The 15,715-nt window shown below is 35.3% G+C and overlaps 1 protein-coding gene across 1 annotated transcript in view; it reads left to right on the top strand.

Moving 5' to 3' along the window:
- DNAH5 (dynein axonemal heavy chain 5) overlaps window positions 1-15,715 on the top strand; it is a 118,606-nt gene that overhangs the window by 52,741 nt on the left and 50,150 nt on the right. Inside the window, exons 37-46 of the mRNA XM_066186224.1 lie at window positions 1,426-1,613; window positions 2,165-2,359; window positions 3,031-3,165; window positions 3,871-3,978; window positions 4,778-4,931; window positions 6,534-6,680; window positions 9,036-9,277; window positions 13,971-14,147; window positions 14,560-14,764; window positions 15,269-15,411. Of these exons, the coding sequence (XP_066042321.1) occupies window positions 1,426-1,613; window positions 2,165-2,359; window positions 3,031-3,165; window positions 3,871-3,978; window positions 4,778-4,931; window positions 6,534-6,680; window positions 9,036-9,277; window positions 13,971-14,147; window positions 14,560-14,764; window positions 15,269-15,411 (1,694 nt within the window). The remainder of the gene's footprint in view (window positions 1-1,425; window positions 1,614-2,164; window positions 2,360-3,030; window positions 3,166-3,870; window positions 3,979-4,777; window positions 4,932-6,533; window positions 6,681-9,035; window positions 9,278-13,970; window positions 14,148-14,559; window positions 14,765-15,268; window positions 15,412-15,715) is intronic.

Raw genomic sequence — 15,715 nt, 5'->3', positions numbered from 1 at the left:
AGCAAAAAAGATGGTGAGAGAGCTAGAAGATGTGACTTAAGAGGAACAGTTGAATATACTATGTTTGTTTTGCTTTGAGAGAGAGAAACTGAGGGGTACCCTCATCGCTGTTTATAACTTCCTCATGAGGGAGAGTGGAGATGGAGGTGCTGATCTCTCTGGTGATCTGATCTCTTGGCTGATCTGGTGTCTGGTAATAGGACATGGGGGAATGGCTCGAAGCTGCATTGGGTGAAATTCAAGCCAGGTATTCACTAAGAGTGTGGTCAAGTACTGGAACGAACCCTCCAAGGAATTCATTGGGGGTTTCAAGGCTGTTAGTGTCCAAATAGTGCTTAGACAACTATGTTAAATATATGATTTAACTTTTAGATACATCTTTGTGGAGTCAGGATTTCTACTTCTTGATCTCCAAGAGTCCTTTATAAGTCAGTCCTTTATATTCTGAGATTATATGATTTTATGAACTATGTGAAAGTTTCAGATGATAAGAGGAGATCTCTGTGAACAAGGTTGACACATAACCAGCAGATGGTTTCAGCCTTTTAATGAATGCAAGTAATTAATATCTTGTTATGAGTATGAAATCCAGTTGCAACACTGTCTTCAAGAAATGTCTGAAAACAGGACACAGTTTATGAAAGGATAGATAAAGCCATTTAAAATGACCTAATGTCTCAAGAAGATCTGCCACTATGAAGAGAAAATGCTGTGAAATTTATTGCTGAACTGGTGGGACATGCTGAATTTTGGTTTCAATATTTTGTCTCATTTAAATACTGAAGTTTCTATTGGTAGAAGGAAATGCTTGGATACTGCTATATATGCTAAAACAATTGGCAGAGCTCGCTAAATTTAGGTGCAGATGACATTTTTTTAGGCATCCGAAATTGATACCTATCAGTCATGGAAGATGTCAAATTAGAGATCAAATGGAGGTTTTTGTCTATTGTGTATTGTTGCAAGTGACTGTATCTATGAATTTTTTTCCCTAAAAAATTCAAAGAAAAATGTGGTTCTGGCATAGACTGACCTCCAGCTTCTTTACTCAACTATATTGTTAGTTATAATATGTGCAATAAGCTATTGACAACTTGACACATTTTCATAGAATTACTGCAGGAATTTTTCTTGGGGGATAAAGAGGGACAGAAAATCACTCAAGCATTCAAGATAAAAGATAAAAGAAAAAAAGAAGAAATCAAAGAATATAGTATCCTAGAAAATCTTAAGGACTTTGTGAACTTGTATTTTCTCACTTGGAAAGGAATTAAAGTTCTTCTCTTTGATCCTTTCCCAACCCTCAAAAACAAGCACTTTTCCCCCCACCCCGAGGTACATCACCTAATTTTTGGCTTGTGAATTGCACCAAAAAAGGGTTGAAACATGTAATGGTCATATACTTAGTTGCTTTTCTCTTTGAAGGTCTTGCTCAGTCTGGCTCTTGGGGTTGCTTTGATGAATTCAATCGTATTGATTTACCAGTGCTATCAGTTGCTGCACAGCAGATAGCAATTGTGTTGACATGTAAGAAGAAACGTAAAAAAAGGTTTATTTTTACTGATGGAGACAATGTAGAAATGAACCCAGAATTTGGCATTTTTCTTACCATGGTAAGTATTCAGAAAGTTTCTAATATACCAGTGATGATTGTACAATAATTGAGTATACCTTGGTATGTTGAGTGTACTTGCTAATTCTTATGTCATTCAGTACATAAAACTAACTCTGATAGTTTGAGAACATTGAGCATTGCTGTAAACACTGTTTACAGGGTCTTGTTTCAATGACATCAAGCACATGCAACTAACAAATACAGGCAACATCATAAATACAAGTTATCTCAACTTCAGATTTCTTCTACATGCCAAATTCTGGCACCCAGAGTATGCTTTTTGCTACAATTACAGAAAAAGTTCCATAGAGATATAGATAGGAGTAGCTAGGAAAAATAGGACCTATAAGACAAACTCAGATTTGAAATGCTTAGGTGGAACATTTTTCATATCTCATGGATATGATGGTAAGTCTGTATGGCAATTAATTTTGACATGTGACTTAAAGCCAACAAATTGTTCTTACCTACCAAGTTGGCCCACTCCTTTACTGATTCTTCTGTTTGTGCAAGGTACACTCAACTTCAACACCTGTTTTTCTTCTCCAGAATCCAGGATATGCTGGACGGCAAGAACTTCCTGAAAACTTGAAGATTAATTTTCGTTCAGTGGCTATGATGGTTCCTGATCGTCAAATCATAATTCGTGTTAAATTGGCTAGTTGTGGTTTCATTGCTAATGTTGTGTTGGCAAGGAAATTCTTTACATTGTACAAGCTATGTGAAGAACAACTGTCAAAGCAGGTGATTATATTCATATGATGCAACCTGATTATTTTAGGGAAAAACTATCTATGAAGTCACAAAATATTCATGTGAAGAATAAGGAAAGGTTCATGTTCACTAAGTAAGCTAAGAGACACTTGCAGTTTAGTAATGCAGGCCTGTGATGCCCTGAAATACTAACTCCTGTTGCAGGTTGTTGATGCAAGGATGGGGCTTTCATTCAGAACACTGCTTATTATTAGGATTTAGCTTTAATGAATGGTGATGGCTGAGAGAAATAAAGGCTGTATTGTAGCCTTTGTTGGTCTTACAGAGTGGGTTGAGAAGCATTTGGTTTGTGCTGCCTGTGCTTGTACAGATGTTTCTCTGTTTCCAAGGGTCAAAGAGAATTCAAAATAATACTGATAAAGTATTTCTCAATAGTCCTTTGGAACCTTGTCTTGATTCAATGACTTATGATTACATTTTTTTTTTTCAGTCACACCTTATATTTTAATAGGTGGTAGCAGATTTGGAAAGTGAAGTCACGCGTAGTCACACAGCCAAAGAATAGTGGATGGATGTTTGGAGGCATTTGAAACCCATGTACCACTTCTCCTACATATCCATCTGTGTCTTAAATAGTAAATAAGAACTGTTTCATTCCTATTAACTTGGGAATGTTTTCCCAAACTTCACATATCTTCTAGGTGCATTATGATTTTGGCTTGCGGAATATATTGTCTGTGCTGCGTACACTGGGAGCAGCAAAAAGAGCAAATCCCACAGATACTGAATCTACCACTGTCATGCGTGTGCTGAGAGATATGAACCTGTCCAAACTAGTAAGTTCTGAGGGCCTGATAAATAATTTAAACTGCACTTTGGCACTACGTGATCACTAGAAGACTGTATGTGACCTTTACACTGAAGCTAGCTTGGAATGTTTCTCAGAATGGAAGATTTTGACTGGAATAGAGAAATTTCTTGTAGAACCCTGTGAGGGGCTGAGGAGGAAGTGAGCTGTCTGTTGATTGGCTTCCTACACTGGTTGACCTTTGAATTGTTCAGATTTTTTTCCCCACGTTTTCCCTGCTACCTTTAGAAGTAATAGATGTCTATGCAGTAACTTGTTTAGAAACTTTGTGCTTAAGTATTTAGTCACTCTTATGAAAGAATCTGTTTTTCATAGTAATGAGTACCATCTCACCTGTCTAAATAGCTAACAACCATCTTCCACTGCTGTGATTCATAATTTTTTTGACACAAAATAAAATAGATAAATAATTTTCTAAATGTTATTGCTAAAATCTACTATAGAAAATTCCGTCTTCATGTTAGTGGTTTGTTTTAATAGAAGCATCATATGATCTCTTTCTGCTGTGTCCTTCTAATGTTTAGTGCCTAGAGGATTATTAAAGATGGCTCCTTATGTTCTCAAGCACTTCTTTAAATCTTCAGGACTCAGGGATTGTTCTTTTAAAAGTTAATAAAATAAATAGAACAGATTTTAATCTGTGTGCATTTTTGTTTTCCCTGATTTTCACTAGATTGATGAAGATGAACCGTTATTTCTGAGTCTTATTGAAGATCTGTTTCCAGATATCCAGCTTGATAAAACAGGCTATCCTGAACTTGAAGCAGCCATTGACAAACAGGTGATATTTCTTGTGATCTGTGGTGCTGTGGCATAACTGTCATGTTTTCTTAGGTGTCATTTGACACCTAAGATAATCATTGTTGTGGAGTCTATCCAGCTGGCAATATTATATTTTACTATTTAGAGGAGGCATAAGTTTTTCCATAAGTCTGTACCACTGTAATATGAATATTAAGCTTATTCTTCAGGAGGTCACTGAATTGGGATTATAGTGTCCTGTGGTGTTCTTGAGTCATGGTTACTGGGGTCCAGTTTGAAAAATGCATGTATATATAAACTTGTCTTATGTGACCCAGGATTTAATATATTTCTCATGTCTTGACAATTAGAACATTAATTTGGAAAAAGATTTTCTTAAAATTACATATCTTTTATTTTATTTCCCATTAGATGCTTGTAATACTTCAGTTGGGCCAACTTAAAAATATAATGTATATATATTATAGATATATTGTAGATGTATCTAGTAGATAGATTATAATGTACATAGAGGCTGGTTTACCTTATTTTTCTGAATACATATTTTAATACCAAATATATCTTCTTTATCCGACAGGTTTTTTTTTAGTACACACAAAGCCTTTACAAAGAGTGTAGTAATCTGCTGATGATATATCTATCTATATCTATATCTATATCTATATGTATATCTAATCTATATCTATATCTATATCTATATCTATATCTATATCTATATCTATATCTATATCTATATATCTATCTATATCTAAAGGCATCAAAATATATTTTTTTGCTCTAAAATAATAGTAATTTGGTTTTCTGTCCCTGTCTCATAGGTGGAGGAATCTGGTCTTGTTTGTCATCCTCCTTGGAAACTGAAAGTTATCCAGCTTTTTGAGACTCAGAGAGTAAGGCATGGATTGATGACTCTAGGACCTAGTGGTGCAGGAAAAACTACTTGTATCCACACCTTAATGAAAGCAATGACAGGTATGGTACTACTTATATTGTAAACTGTTACTGAACTGTTACACTGTAAACTTCAAACCCCATTGTTTCTTCTCAGAAAACCTCAATTGCTTCACTGTGAGAATATATTTCTGGAAGAATGAGTTTGTATGTTGAGATACTAATTATTCTAATAGCTTAAAAATATCTGGCATTCAAAGCCATATGCTTAATGTCCTTTTTTCCATATTATCATATTTTTATCAGAAGTTCTTATTCTAGATGGGTTAAGAAAGAGGAACACAGTCTAGGTAGGCAGCTCAGACAAGTGACGAAAGCATCTCCTGGGTTTTGCTGAGGTAATGCTTAAACCTTTTGCCAATCATAAATATTTAGGTCTTTTTGAACGCAATGCATAAAACAGGATCTTTGAAATATAAAATAACTGGTTTTAAAACCATAAATTCCTGGTTTAGACAGTGACAAATTCTTCAAGGGTATTAATTTTGTGTCCTGGCTGGAGCTTTGAAGACTGTGTGTGGTTTTTTTGTCATCTGTATTTCTAAACAAAAATATTAGTCGAAGAATGTCTGCTTGATCTTATTGAAATAAAAGGTTGAGGAGAAAAATACCTCTTTTGAGGTAAGCTTGTGTTACCCCATTTCACAAGTTTCTTATATTATTTTTCAGAAGTGAATACTTTCTGTAAAAATAGTTCAGCAAGTCTCTCATACACACAGTAATGCACAGTGCTTAACAAACACTTTAAGCTCTACGTTGCAATGGAAGTGACTGTTCCATTCAGGAGAAAAAGCAGAAAGAACAAAGCTGCATTGCACTGTTTTCCTATCTTTTTTTTTCTAGCACTGAGATGTGAACTACCACCAAGATAAAGCCATTTCACTACTTTTTACAAACCTTCTCACATAACCTCAATGTTTAACTACATGATCTGTCAGGCTTCTATCTTACATGTTAGTGAAATCTGACTATAATTAAGTTGTTTTAAAATAAGTAATTTTTTAAGCTCTTTCTTTCAACATCTTACTACTGGCTCCTGGTTATGTTTTTATATTGGGTTTTTTAAAAGGTATCTGGCATAGTAGTTTTTAAGCTGTTGCTAATGAGACCAAGAAAAAAAGTTATATGATCATGGTATGGCTAGAGAGAATTTATTTGTCCAAGAGAATTCGCAAGAATATGCCAATATTGTGTACTTTACCTATTCTAAGATGTATGCAAGTGCATAGAAGGGCAAAATAATCAATCATCTGTCTGGTGTTTATTAATTGTTTTTTAAAATCCACATCCAAACCAAATGTTTCAAAGCTCTATTGTTTGATAAGCCTTCAAAATATTAAACTAAACCTTGAATAAATTTCTTCTTGCTGCTTTTCTGTTCCCAATGAAGCTATGAAATGTGAATTGAATATTCAAAAGTTTCAGAACTTCATTCTACTTTCTTTGATATCTCCAATTAATGAATTTAGTATAGCAAGATAAGTTTTTAAAGTAAATACACATATTCTTATAATTATGAATGCATATTAAAGCACACATTTGGGTGTAATGAGTTTGAATTTGTCAAAGTTCTCTTACTGCTGAAAAGAAATGTAAAAACTAACTGGTGGTCTGCCTTCATAGATTGTGGACAACCGCATCGGGAAATGAGAATGAATCCTAAAGCTATAACTGCTGCACAAATGTTTGGACGCCTTGATGTGGCCACAAATGATTGGACAGATGGAATATTTTCAACGCTCTGGAGAAAAACTTTAAGAGCAAAGAAAGGTATTGTGGTGGGTTAACCTTGACTGGATTCCAGGTGCCCACCAAATTGCACTACCACTCCTTTTCCCAGCTGGACAGGGGAGAGAAAATAAATGGAAAACAACTTGTAGGTTGAGATTAGGCAGTTTTGCTAAAGTAAAAGCAAAAATTTGCATGAGCACAAGCAAAGAGAAAAAAAATGGTTTGTTCTCTACTTCCTATCCGCAAGTGATGTTCAACCACTTCCCAGGAAGCAGGGCTTCAGTGCACATAGACGTTGCTCTGGAAAGCAAACACTTTAAATAACAGGTGCCCCACCCTCCTCCTTTCCTTAGCTTTTATATCTGAGCAGATGTCATACGGCATGGAATATCCCTTTGGCTAATTTGGGTCATCTGGCCTGGTTGCGTCTCCTCCCAGGATCTTGTTCACCCCCAGCCCCTTGATCCTGTGGAATGCTGAGAGACAGTGCTGATGCTGTGCCAGCACTGCTCAGCAGTACTCAAAACTCTGGTGTGTTTTCAACACCTTTGCAGTTACCAATGCAGAGCACAGCACTGTTTAGGGCTGCCATGAGGAAAGGAACTCCAGCTCAGCCAGACCCAATACAGGTGTAATGACAAAGACTTCAATTCAAAATAAAACAAAAAAAACCCTCAAGCTTCAGGAAAACTTTATAAAGCACATTAGCAGAATTTTCTTTTCTTACATGGGAACGTTGGGAAATTGCTGGAAGAACTTCTGTGCCTTTCACAGTCTCTATTCTAAATACTTTGTGTTCAAACAATATAGTGTAACAAATACTACTTCACTGCATTTACTGAATTCTCTCTTTTGTATATTAGGTCCTCATATTGAAGGAAAGTGGAAGGTAAAAGTCAGTTGCCTTAGTAGTGGTATCCTATAAAACTTTTGGTGCTGTCAGAATTTCTACCTGTTTTCCGGCTGCCATATTAAAAGGAAATAAATCTCATCAGTTGTGTCATCCCAGCTAGCCCTGCACATATCATAGTCCATCTCAAATAGCACTAGGTAATTCTATTTAGGCAGCCAATTTCTGCCTGAAATTATGCAGACATATATTCTTAGACTGCTATGTTAACTAAAGGAGTGGCCTTGATAGTTTGATGGTAGATGGTTTCTTCTTTTTTTGTCTGAAAATTAGTATGTAATCTTATCATTATGCCTTAAAAGAAAACATGAAAGCAAATCCTCACACTTGTTGCACTATTTTCATACAAAAGTTTTTAGTCTTCAGAAATACAGATACTTTTAAAATGGAAAATGCTTTCAATTTAATTTTGGTAGGCTTGTTTCAAATCTAGAAATGTCTCACCCTTGAGAATGTAGCATAGCATAAATTATTGATTTTTTTATCTTTTCCTTCAAGATGAAATATACATTAGCACACTCATATGACTTCCTCGGATTTACTCTGTAAGTGTTCTGTAATATCTCTTTATGTGTCAGGCTCCAGACCATCTCATGCTTGAGATGCCTGCACTGTAGCTATAAAAACCCTCCACATATAAAAAGTTTATCATCTCTTTCATACCTCCTTGGTTCAATGCTAGCAGAGCTCCAAGCCACCTAGGCCTTTGTAATAAGTACTGACTCTGAAGGCAGCTGGGCCATCTCTGGCTAAAGAACTGTCTAGCAATGCATGGTGGGGCTGTCTGCTCCCTAAGGGATGGGCAGCCAGAAGCCGAGGTGGGGTCTCTTTCCAGCCAGGGCCTCTTGCTCAGTACCCAAGTGAGGCAAGCAGAACAGACCCAGACCCTCCTAGGAAACAGAGGCAGGCTTTAAAATCCCTTTCTGTTAGCAAATGGAGAGCAATGCAAACACTTAAAAGGAAGATGGGTCAGTTTAGGGATAGAACAAATGACAAGAATCTGCCCCAATGGACCTCTTTTACTTACGACAGTGTGCATGCTATTTGAAAGAGTGATTTTTCAAGTGTTCCTTTCACTTAATTTTTCTACATTTATAAAACTCATTGGGAACAAATGGTTTTTAAATTTAAATGTATCCGTAGCTGTTATCTTCTTTATGTTGTTTTATGTAACTTGAAATAAACCTAATTTATTACTCTCTTGAAAACTGGATCCTTAATACTCTTTCAGAGTATTAAAAACTGGTGACTTATGCTGATGGCACTTTATATACTGAAGAATGGATAATTATTATCGATAAGTGACAAAATGAAGTACCCAAATGGGATTGAGTGATGGAAATAGTAATTGTATTAAAAACTGAGGTTGTAGCTTTGTTCCTTAATTCAGAATTAGTTAAAAAATTGCAGACATAAGAAACTGGTCCTTGAAAGAAACTAGCACTTTATTCATAGGGCTTTTTATCTGTTATGTTGGATTATAGGTGAGCATATCTGGATAGTTCTTGATGGTCCAGTTGATGCTATTTGGATTGAGAACCTTAATTCTGTCCTGGATGACAACAGAACTCTAACGCTAGCAAATGGTGATCGGATACCTATGGCACCAAATTGCAAAATAGTCTTTGAGCCTCATAATATTGATAATGCTTCTCCAGCAACAGTTTCAAGAAATGGGATGGTGTTCATGAGTTCATCAGTTCTCACCTGGAGTCCTATCCTTGAGGTACAACAGCTAAGTGTCTGTATATGTATTGAAAGTTTTACTGGTTACTTCAACACTTCACTCTTGTTACTTTAGGACCTATTTTGTGCCTTTTCCTATGAAATCCCTTTTACTCTGTGTAAACTTCTAGGTCAGTACTTAAAATAGCAATATTTCTGGTAGTTTATACAAGAGTGATTAAATTTTTTAAGGAACACAGTTAGCATATTGCACTTTAAAAAATATTGTTTGGGAACAAATTTGTAATTAAAAGTATTTTATGTAATTGAAAGACAACTCAGGTTTTAAAGCACTAACTACCTGGTAGCCCATAGTACAGCTTCAGACCAAGGAGGAAAAAAGAGTAAAGTTGATTCAGGGAACTTGAAATCTTCAAGAAAATATAAATTCTGTTGATATTTCTTAAAATTTATTGCAGCTGGGATTTAGAAGCAGAAATAAAGTCAATGCAGCATCAAAGCATATAATTTTAAATTGGTGTTGTTACTTTGTTGTCTGTTAACATTCCTAGAAGCAAAGTATCTGAAGAACCAGGCAGTAGTTACTGTCTCCCTGGCATGGGATGAATAATTCAGAAAAATAGAACATGTTTCAGGTGTGTTTTAGAGTCAAAATGCAGCATATAACATATTGAAATACCAAAGTGATTTATAAAGTCTTTTTTTTTTTAATGTGTCATCTTTCATCTTCCAAAACCCAGTAAAAATAAATCTTAATCCTGACAGAATGCTAGTAACAATATAGTGAATGACAATTTCTGAGACTTGAGCATATTGTTTTTTTTTATGTAGCAAAAATCTCGGTAAAGATGAAATATGAGATTTCCCAAGAATCTACCTCATATTCCATAGTAATATATTTCAGCTTTATTAAAGCTTTCAGCATTTAATTCCAGTTTTCTTTTCTTTTAAGAAAACAATAGAGAGTAGCAGTTAAAAATTGAACCGTATAGCAGTTAAAAAAAAGTTGGTTTCTCTTTTTTTTGCCCCTAAACCCTATATTGTCTTAGAAATTTATCAGTGAAGTATGCTACTCAGAATTAACACTTAAAAAAATTTTTTTTTTCTCTGCATCTCTTCTTGTCTAGGCCATCATGTTGAGAATATTTGGTTAACATTATTTTGATTTGATAAAACATGGACTGTCTCCTGAATATCAAAAATGAAAATTTTCTCCTGTGTGCCTAAGATACTGATGGCTGTGATCATACAGATAATTACTTAATTATTCCACCTGAAACTCAAGTTATATTTTGTATATTTCAGTATTATTCCAAATTTAATTCCTTTATATGGGCTTTAAAATTTAATTTTAATATAAGAATTATTTCCTGTTTATGGAATTGGAATACCATCCAGGTTTATCTGTCCCCTTGTTTTTCAGGCTCAAAGAACAAAACTTTATCAGCTACTATGAGCTAACAGACTAAATTTTACTGTCCTCCTTTCTAGAATGTATCACAAGAACAAGTTTTTAAAAATATTTTTTAAGGTTAATGTTTCACAGTCTGGTTGTCATTTCATCTTCCAAATCACGTAGGATACAAGTGGAAAATAGAACTAATCCTCACCTAGTTAGTCTTGCTTGACTAGTCCTATGAAAATACAATTGGCCTCACATTAGTTTTCAAATGTCAGCCTTTTGTGGTGATTACTCTGTTTTAGTCTCAGCTTTCTTCTTTTTTTAACCCGTGAAGGTTCTCATGCTTGTAAGTTTTATACAACTTGTTCATAACCAGATTCCTTGTCCCTAAATCCCTGATTTGTATGGCAACAGAGGAAAATTGGCTTGTGGCACTGCCTAGAACCACTGTCCGTTGCAAATTAGAGGTTTCAACCCAGATAGAAATCAAAAGAGACAGTGTGCTGTAGTCCAAGCACTGAGTGCCAGGCAGGTCCTGGTGCCTCTCTTTGGGCCTGGAGACAGTGGAAATCCTGTGGGAAAAGTGAAGCCAGGAAATGTGTTTTGGTGAACAGAAATTGCCAAGGTGAGGAAGGCTGTAAATTTGTGATTTCTGGCAACAGGCACAAGGTTTCTTTTTCACCTGTGGATCTGAAATGGCAGGTCAGATATAATGCCCTGAAAAGAAGTGAGGAGCAGCAAGACCCACGAGGGAAGGCACCAGAATCCTGCTTAGCCTTAACCCGTTAGGAGGAAAAGGAGTGGGGTTATCATCAGATATTCCTTCCTGTGGTGAAGGCACCCTTGTTCTTTTGACTTGTTGCAAACTTGGAGGTTTGTTGCTTCTGAAGAACTAAGGGTTGCTGCAGAGGGCTGATACTATATTTTTCTAGTAGTGTCTGAAGCTTGAATTGTCTGTTCAGTCCCAGCTCTCTGCAATACCTGAGAATCATTGCAAATTCACTGAGTTCCTTTGCCAAGTCCAAAATATTTGTAATCTTATTACGGAAAAAAGTGTTTAACAAGTTCCTAAAAAATTGGCTGGTAAAACTTCAGTTTTACCAATGCAAATACATGCAGTCAACACAAGTGCCTTATGTATGTTACTGCCAAGCTTTAGTTATTTTTAAATTTATTTTTTGAACTAATATGGATACTTGGGAAAGTGTAAGTTATGCATCTAGGACAGTGGCTCCACTGTGATTCCACCTGTGTTGTTCCTTTCTGTGCTTACAACATTTTATAGAGCCTACTGGTAGGTTCTCACAGCTCTGCCTCCTTGCATTGCTTAGTTTGCAGACAACCACTTCTTGGATGTTAAAATTGTGCTAAAGATTCAGCTGGAAAGACAGCAGAAAAATCTCATTTTATTTTGCATAATCACTCATGATTTATCTTCTCACTTTAAAGTGAGATGCAGGCTAAATTTTTAGTTATGTTGAAATGTTATATGAAACTAGTTTTCCTTAATCCATAACCTTATGGTTTTATTATATTTTGGTGATAGAAACCGACTAAAGAAAATAAACCTTTTTTTAAAAAAATTTTGGATTACATCAACCAAATTATGTTCATTTCACCATGAAGTAAACTTTCCAACTTGCCTTCCTTTCCCTCTTGAAAGAATAGGCTATAAAATTATAGCCTATAGTTATTTATAATTTGATCCAATAGCATTTATTTGATTTTTTTGTTTGGTCTTACATTACAAATAAAATATCTTGATGGCTTTTTCAGTATACTTCCTTTTAAATCTATTTTGCAATGCAATATATTGCATATTCCAACAGGTCAGGGTAGGTGTTAAGCTTGCTAATTCTTAGATACTGAATGAAACATAGTATTTGTTGATATTTCAGAAGAACTTTAAAAACTATTAAAAGACAAATAGGGATAACTTAGGAAGTTGTTGTATATGTTTATATTTTTCAATCCTTACCATTTGAAAACAACTAAATATAGCTGCCTATTGGGATGCATTATTGTGACATAATCAACTTCCAAGTTCAGTGAAATAGTTCTCAAACTTTTCATGTTGCTGTTCTTGTGTAATGTGCTTCTGAAGCAGGTTTTGCAAAGTGAATTTGATTACTCATCAGCCTCCTTCAAAGCAAAAGAATATCAGGTTTTCTACTTACCTCTAATATTTTTTGAACAATCAGTGAATTTTTGGATACCTGTTTTAAGTACTTCTGCCTTTTAATTTTTATAATTTTGTTTTCCACTTACACAATTCTAGAAAGGTTTTCCCTACATATACTTATTTGTAATCAGTCCTAAAGGTTACTTATTTGGGAAGTAAAAGTAGAATTTCAAAATATTATGAAGGTAGTAGTAAGAATCATAGAAGCACAATATAGTTGAGCTTGGAAGAGATAATGTTGTAGAATACAACCTTAGTCAACATACAGGAGATTGCTAAGGTCTGTCTCCTGTTCACTTTTGAGATGGGGTCTCCAGGACCTCACTGAGAAGCCTGTTCTAGTTTTAACTGCTCTAACAAGAGAAAAACATCCTATGTTTAAAGCAAATTTATTTTATTTCAATTTGTTCCATTTTTTTTTCTTTGAGTTTTGGGGAAGAATCTGCCATTGTTTTTGCTGGTGATTGTATTTTTGTAGGAAATAAATTTATGGGATGTAAATGAGATGTATTCTGCCCTGTAGATGACAGAAAACTTCAAGGTAACTCCAAGAATCATGTTATTGCTTTGAATTAAAGGCATCAAAGAATGAATCCTATTCTATGATCTTAAGAAATGGGTAGTTTTGCTTAGGTTTTGTTTATCCATTATTACAGATACCGTGATAGAAAATAAGAGCACTGCACACACCAGCAGACCTCCCCCCCTGGTAGCCTGATTTTTTGTACATCTGCCAGATCTTTCAGGTTATCCTCCATCCCTGTTAGAAACAACATATAGACTAAATCAAATTTGTTTTCACTATGTATTGTATGATTCCTTTGCAAGGTTTTTGGATACCTCCCACAGCTATTGTGATTAAAAAATATTTGAAAATATTTATTTTTGTGCTGTTGAACACAGTTTTTTCTTTTCAGTTCTCTTCATCTTTAACATCCAGTAGGAGTTACGCATACTTGGGTAAAATTTGACCTTCTGTTAACTAAACCCAGCCCAATGAGCAGGGAAACTTAACTGCACCCTCCCCACCCATTCTACCCCCAGGAAATCAACATTCCATGCTTCCTGAACCTTTTGAGTTACTGTACTTGAATTTCCTGAGACTTGCATTGCGAACTGAATTTGTTTTATTGTCATGCTTTCCAACAGGGATTTTTGAAAAAATGTTCCTTCCAAGAGGCTGAAATTCTACGTCAGCTGTATTCTTCATCATTCCCAGACTTGTACCGCTTCAGCATTCAGTCTCTGCATTGCAAGACTGAGATGTTGGAAGCCTTTGTGATTATGCAGAGCATTAATATGCTGCAGGGCCTTATCCCACCTAAGGTAGGTAGTGTCAATGTTTTTACATATACTTAACATATTGGAGATAATTTTAAGTAACGAAGTTTGGTAGAGAGGGGTTCTTTGATGGCTTGGAATGTCAATGGAGGTGCAGGTTAGTAAGGAATACTTTCTATTTCTTTAGAAAATAATAGCTGGGATGTGACCTCTCTCACAATCTCACATTTGGATTTGATATTAAGCACTGGTTTACATTAAACACATGGAGCATGCTTTGACAGTCTTCCTTCTTTTATTTTTGGGTGATTTGTTATCAGTTGATATTGATTTTGTCGAATCATTGAAGACATCTCTAAATTTGTATATGACTGAAGACTTCTAACCTCATATTAATAATGATTATCAAGTACAGTTTTCAGGCTGTTGAAAATTAAAACCTAACTCAATCCTTCAGGAGCAAGGTGGGGAACTGACTCCAAAATACTTGGAAAGGCTGTACATCTTCTCTCTCATGTGGAGTGTAGGAGCATTGCTAGAGCTGGAGGACAGATGCAAAATGGAATACTGGCTTCGAAACCATGCGACAGTAAAGCTTGATCTTCCCTGTATCCCAGAAAGCAGTGAAGATACAGTATTTGATTATTATGTGGCATCTGATGGTTAGTAACTCAGAAGGGTGATATGGGGTAAAATTGAAAAGTTATTTTTAAATTGTGCCTTTTTTAAAAAATTAGTTCAGAAGTATTTTGGAGCTTACCTTTTTTTGTGTCCCTTAGCAAGTTTTTTTTTTTTTTTTTTTTTTTTAATGGCTATACTTTACTGGTGACATTATGTTTAGCTTTTTCCCCATTTCCAGTGAGAAGTCAGATGAGGATATATTGCTAGAAAATCTGCATGGACTTTGTGATGATGAAGTGTCAAGTGAACATAAACAGAAAATCCTTGTCCATGTCATAATTTTGTAAGAAAGAGGAGTAAGCCTCTTAGACTCAACTTGAGGGATTCTGTGGTTATATGATTCTGTAAATTTTAGTCTGAAGACACAGGGAGGGATTGCTGTATGTGAGACAGAAGCACAGACAGATGAGTGAACTGAATGGAAAATAAAGGAAGTGATGATGCCTAGTATTTCTTAAACATTAACTTAATTTCCTTCTTATTAGGAACATGGATGCACTGGAATACACACATTGAGGAGTATGTATATCCCAGCAGTGGTACACCAGAGTACAACTCAATTCTTGTGCCTAATGTTGACAATGTGAGAATGGATTTCCTTATTGAAACCATAGCAAAACAGGGCAAGGTACTTTTTCTGTATTTCATATCAAAGCACTGCCAACAGTACACATGATAAAAGTTTTGGATTAGCAGTGAAATATTATGTTACTGATAAGGATGAACTTTTTTTTTTTTTTTTTTTTTTTTTTTTTTTTTTTAGATATAAGATGGTGTTTCCAGAAGCTACTTTTATGCAAATATGCTTGAACTCTTGAATAGTCACTGCTTCCAGACTTTTTTGTCTTCCCCTTACCCCTTCATTCTGTAGTGGAAATAACTGTAATTATAGTTGAGATCAGGTCAGAATGGAACCAATATTTTCATGTACA

The sequence above is a fragment of the Chamaea fasciata genome, unplaced genomic scaffold, assembly GCF_029207755.1.
Source record: "Chamaea fasciata isolate MVZ Bird 193981 ecotype frontalis unplaced genomic scaffold, bChaFas1.0.hap1 SCAF_1, whole genome shotgun sequence".
Classification (NCBI taxonomy): Eukaryota; Metazoa; Chordata; class Aves; order Passeriformes; family Sylviidae; genus Chamaea; species Chamaea fasciata.
This window is presented reverse-complemented; position numbering and strand designations above follow the sequence as displayed.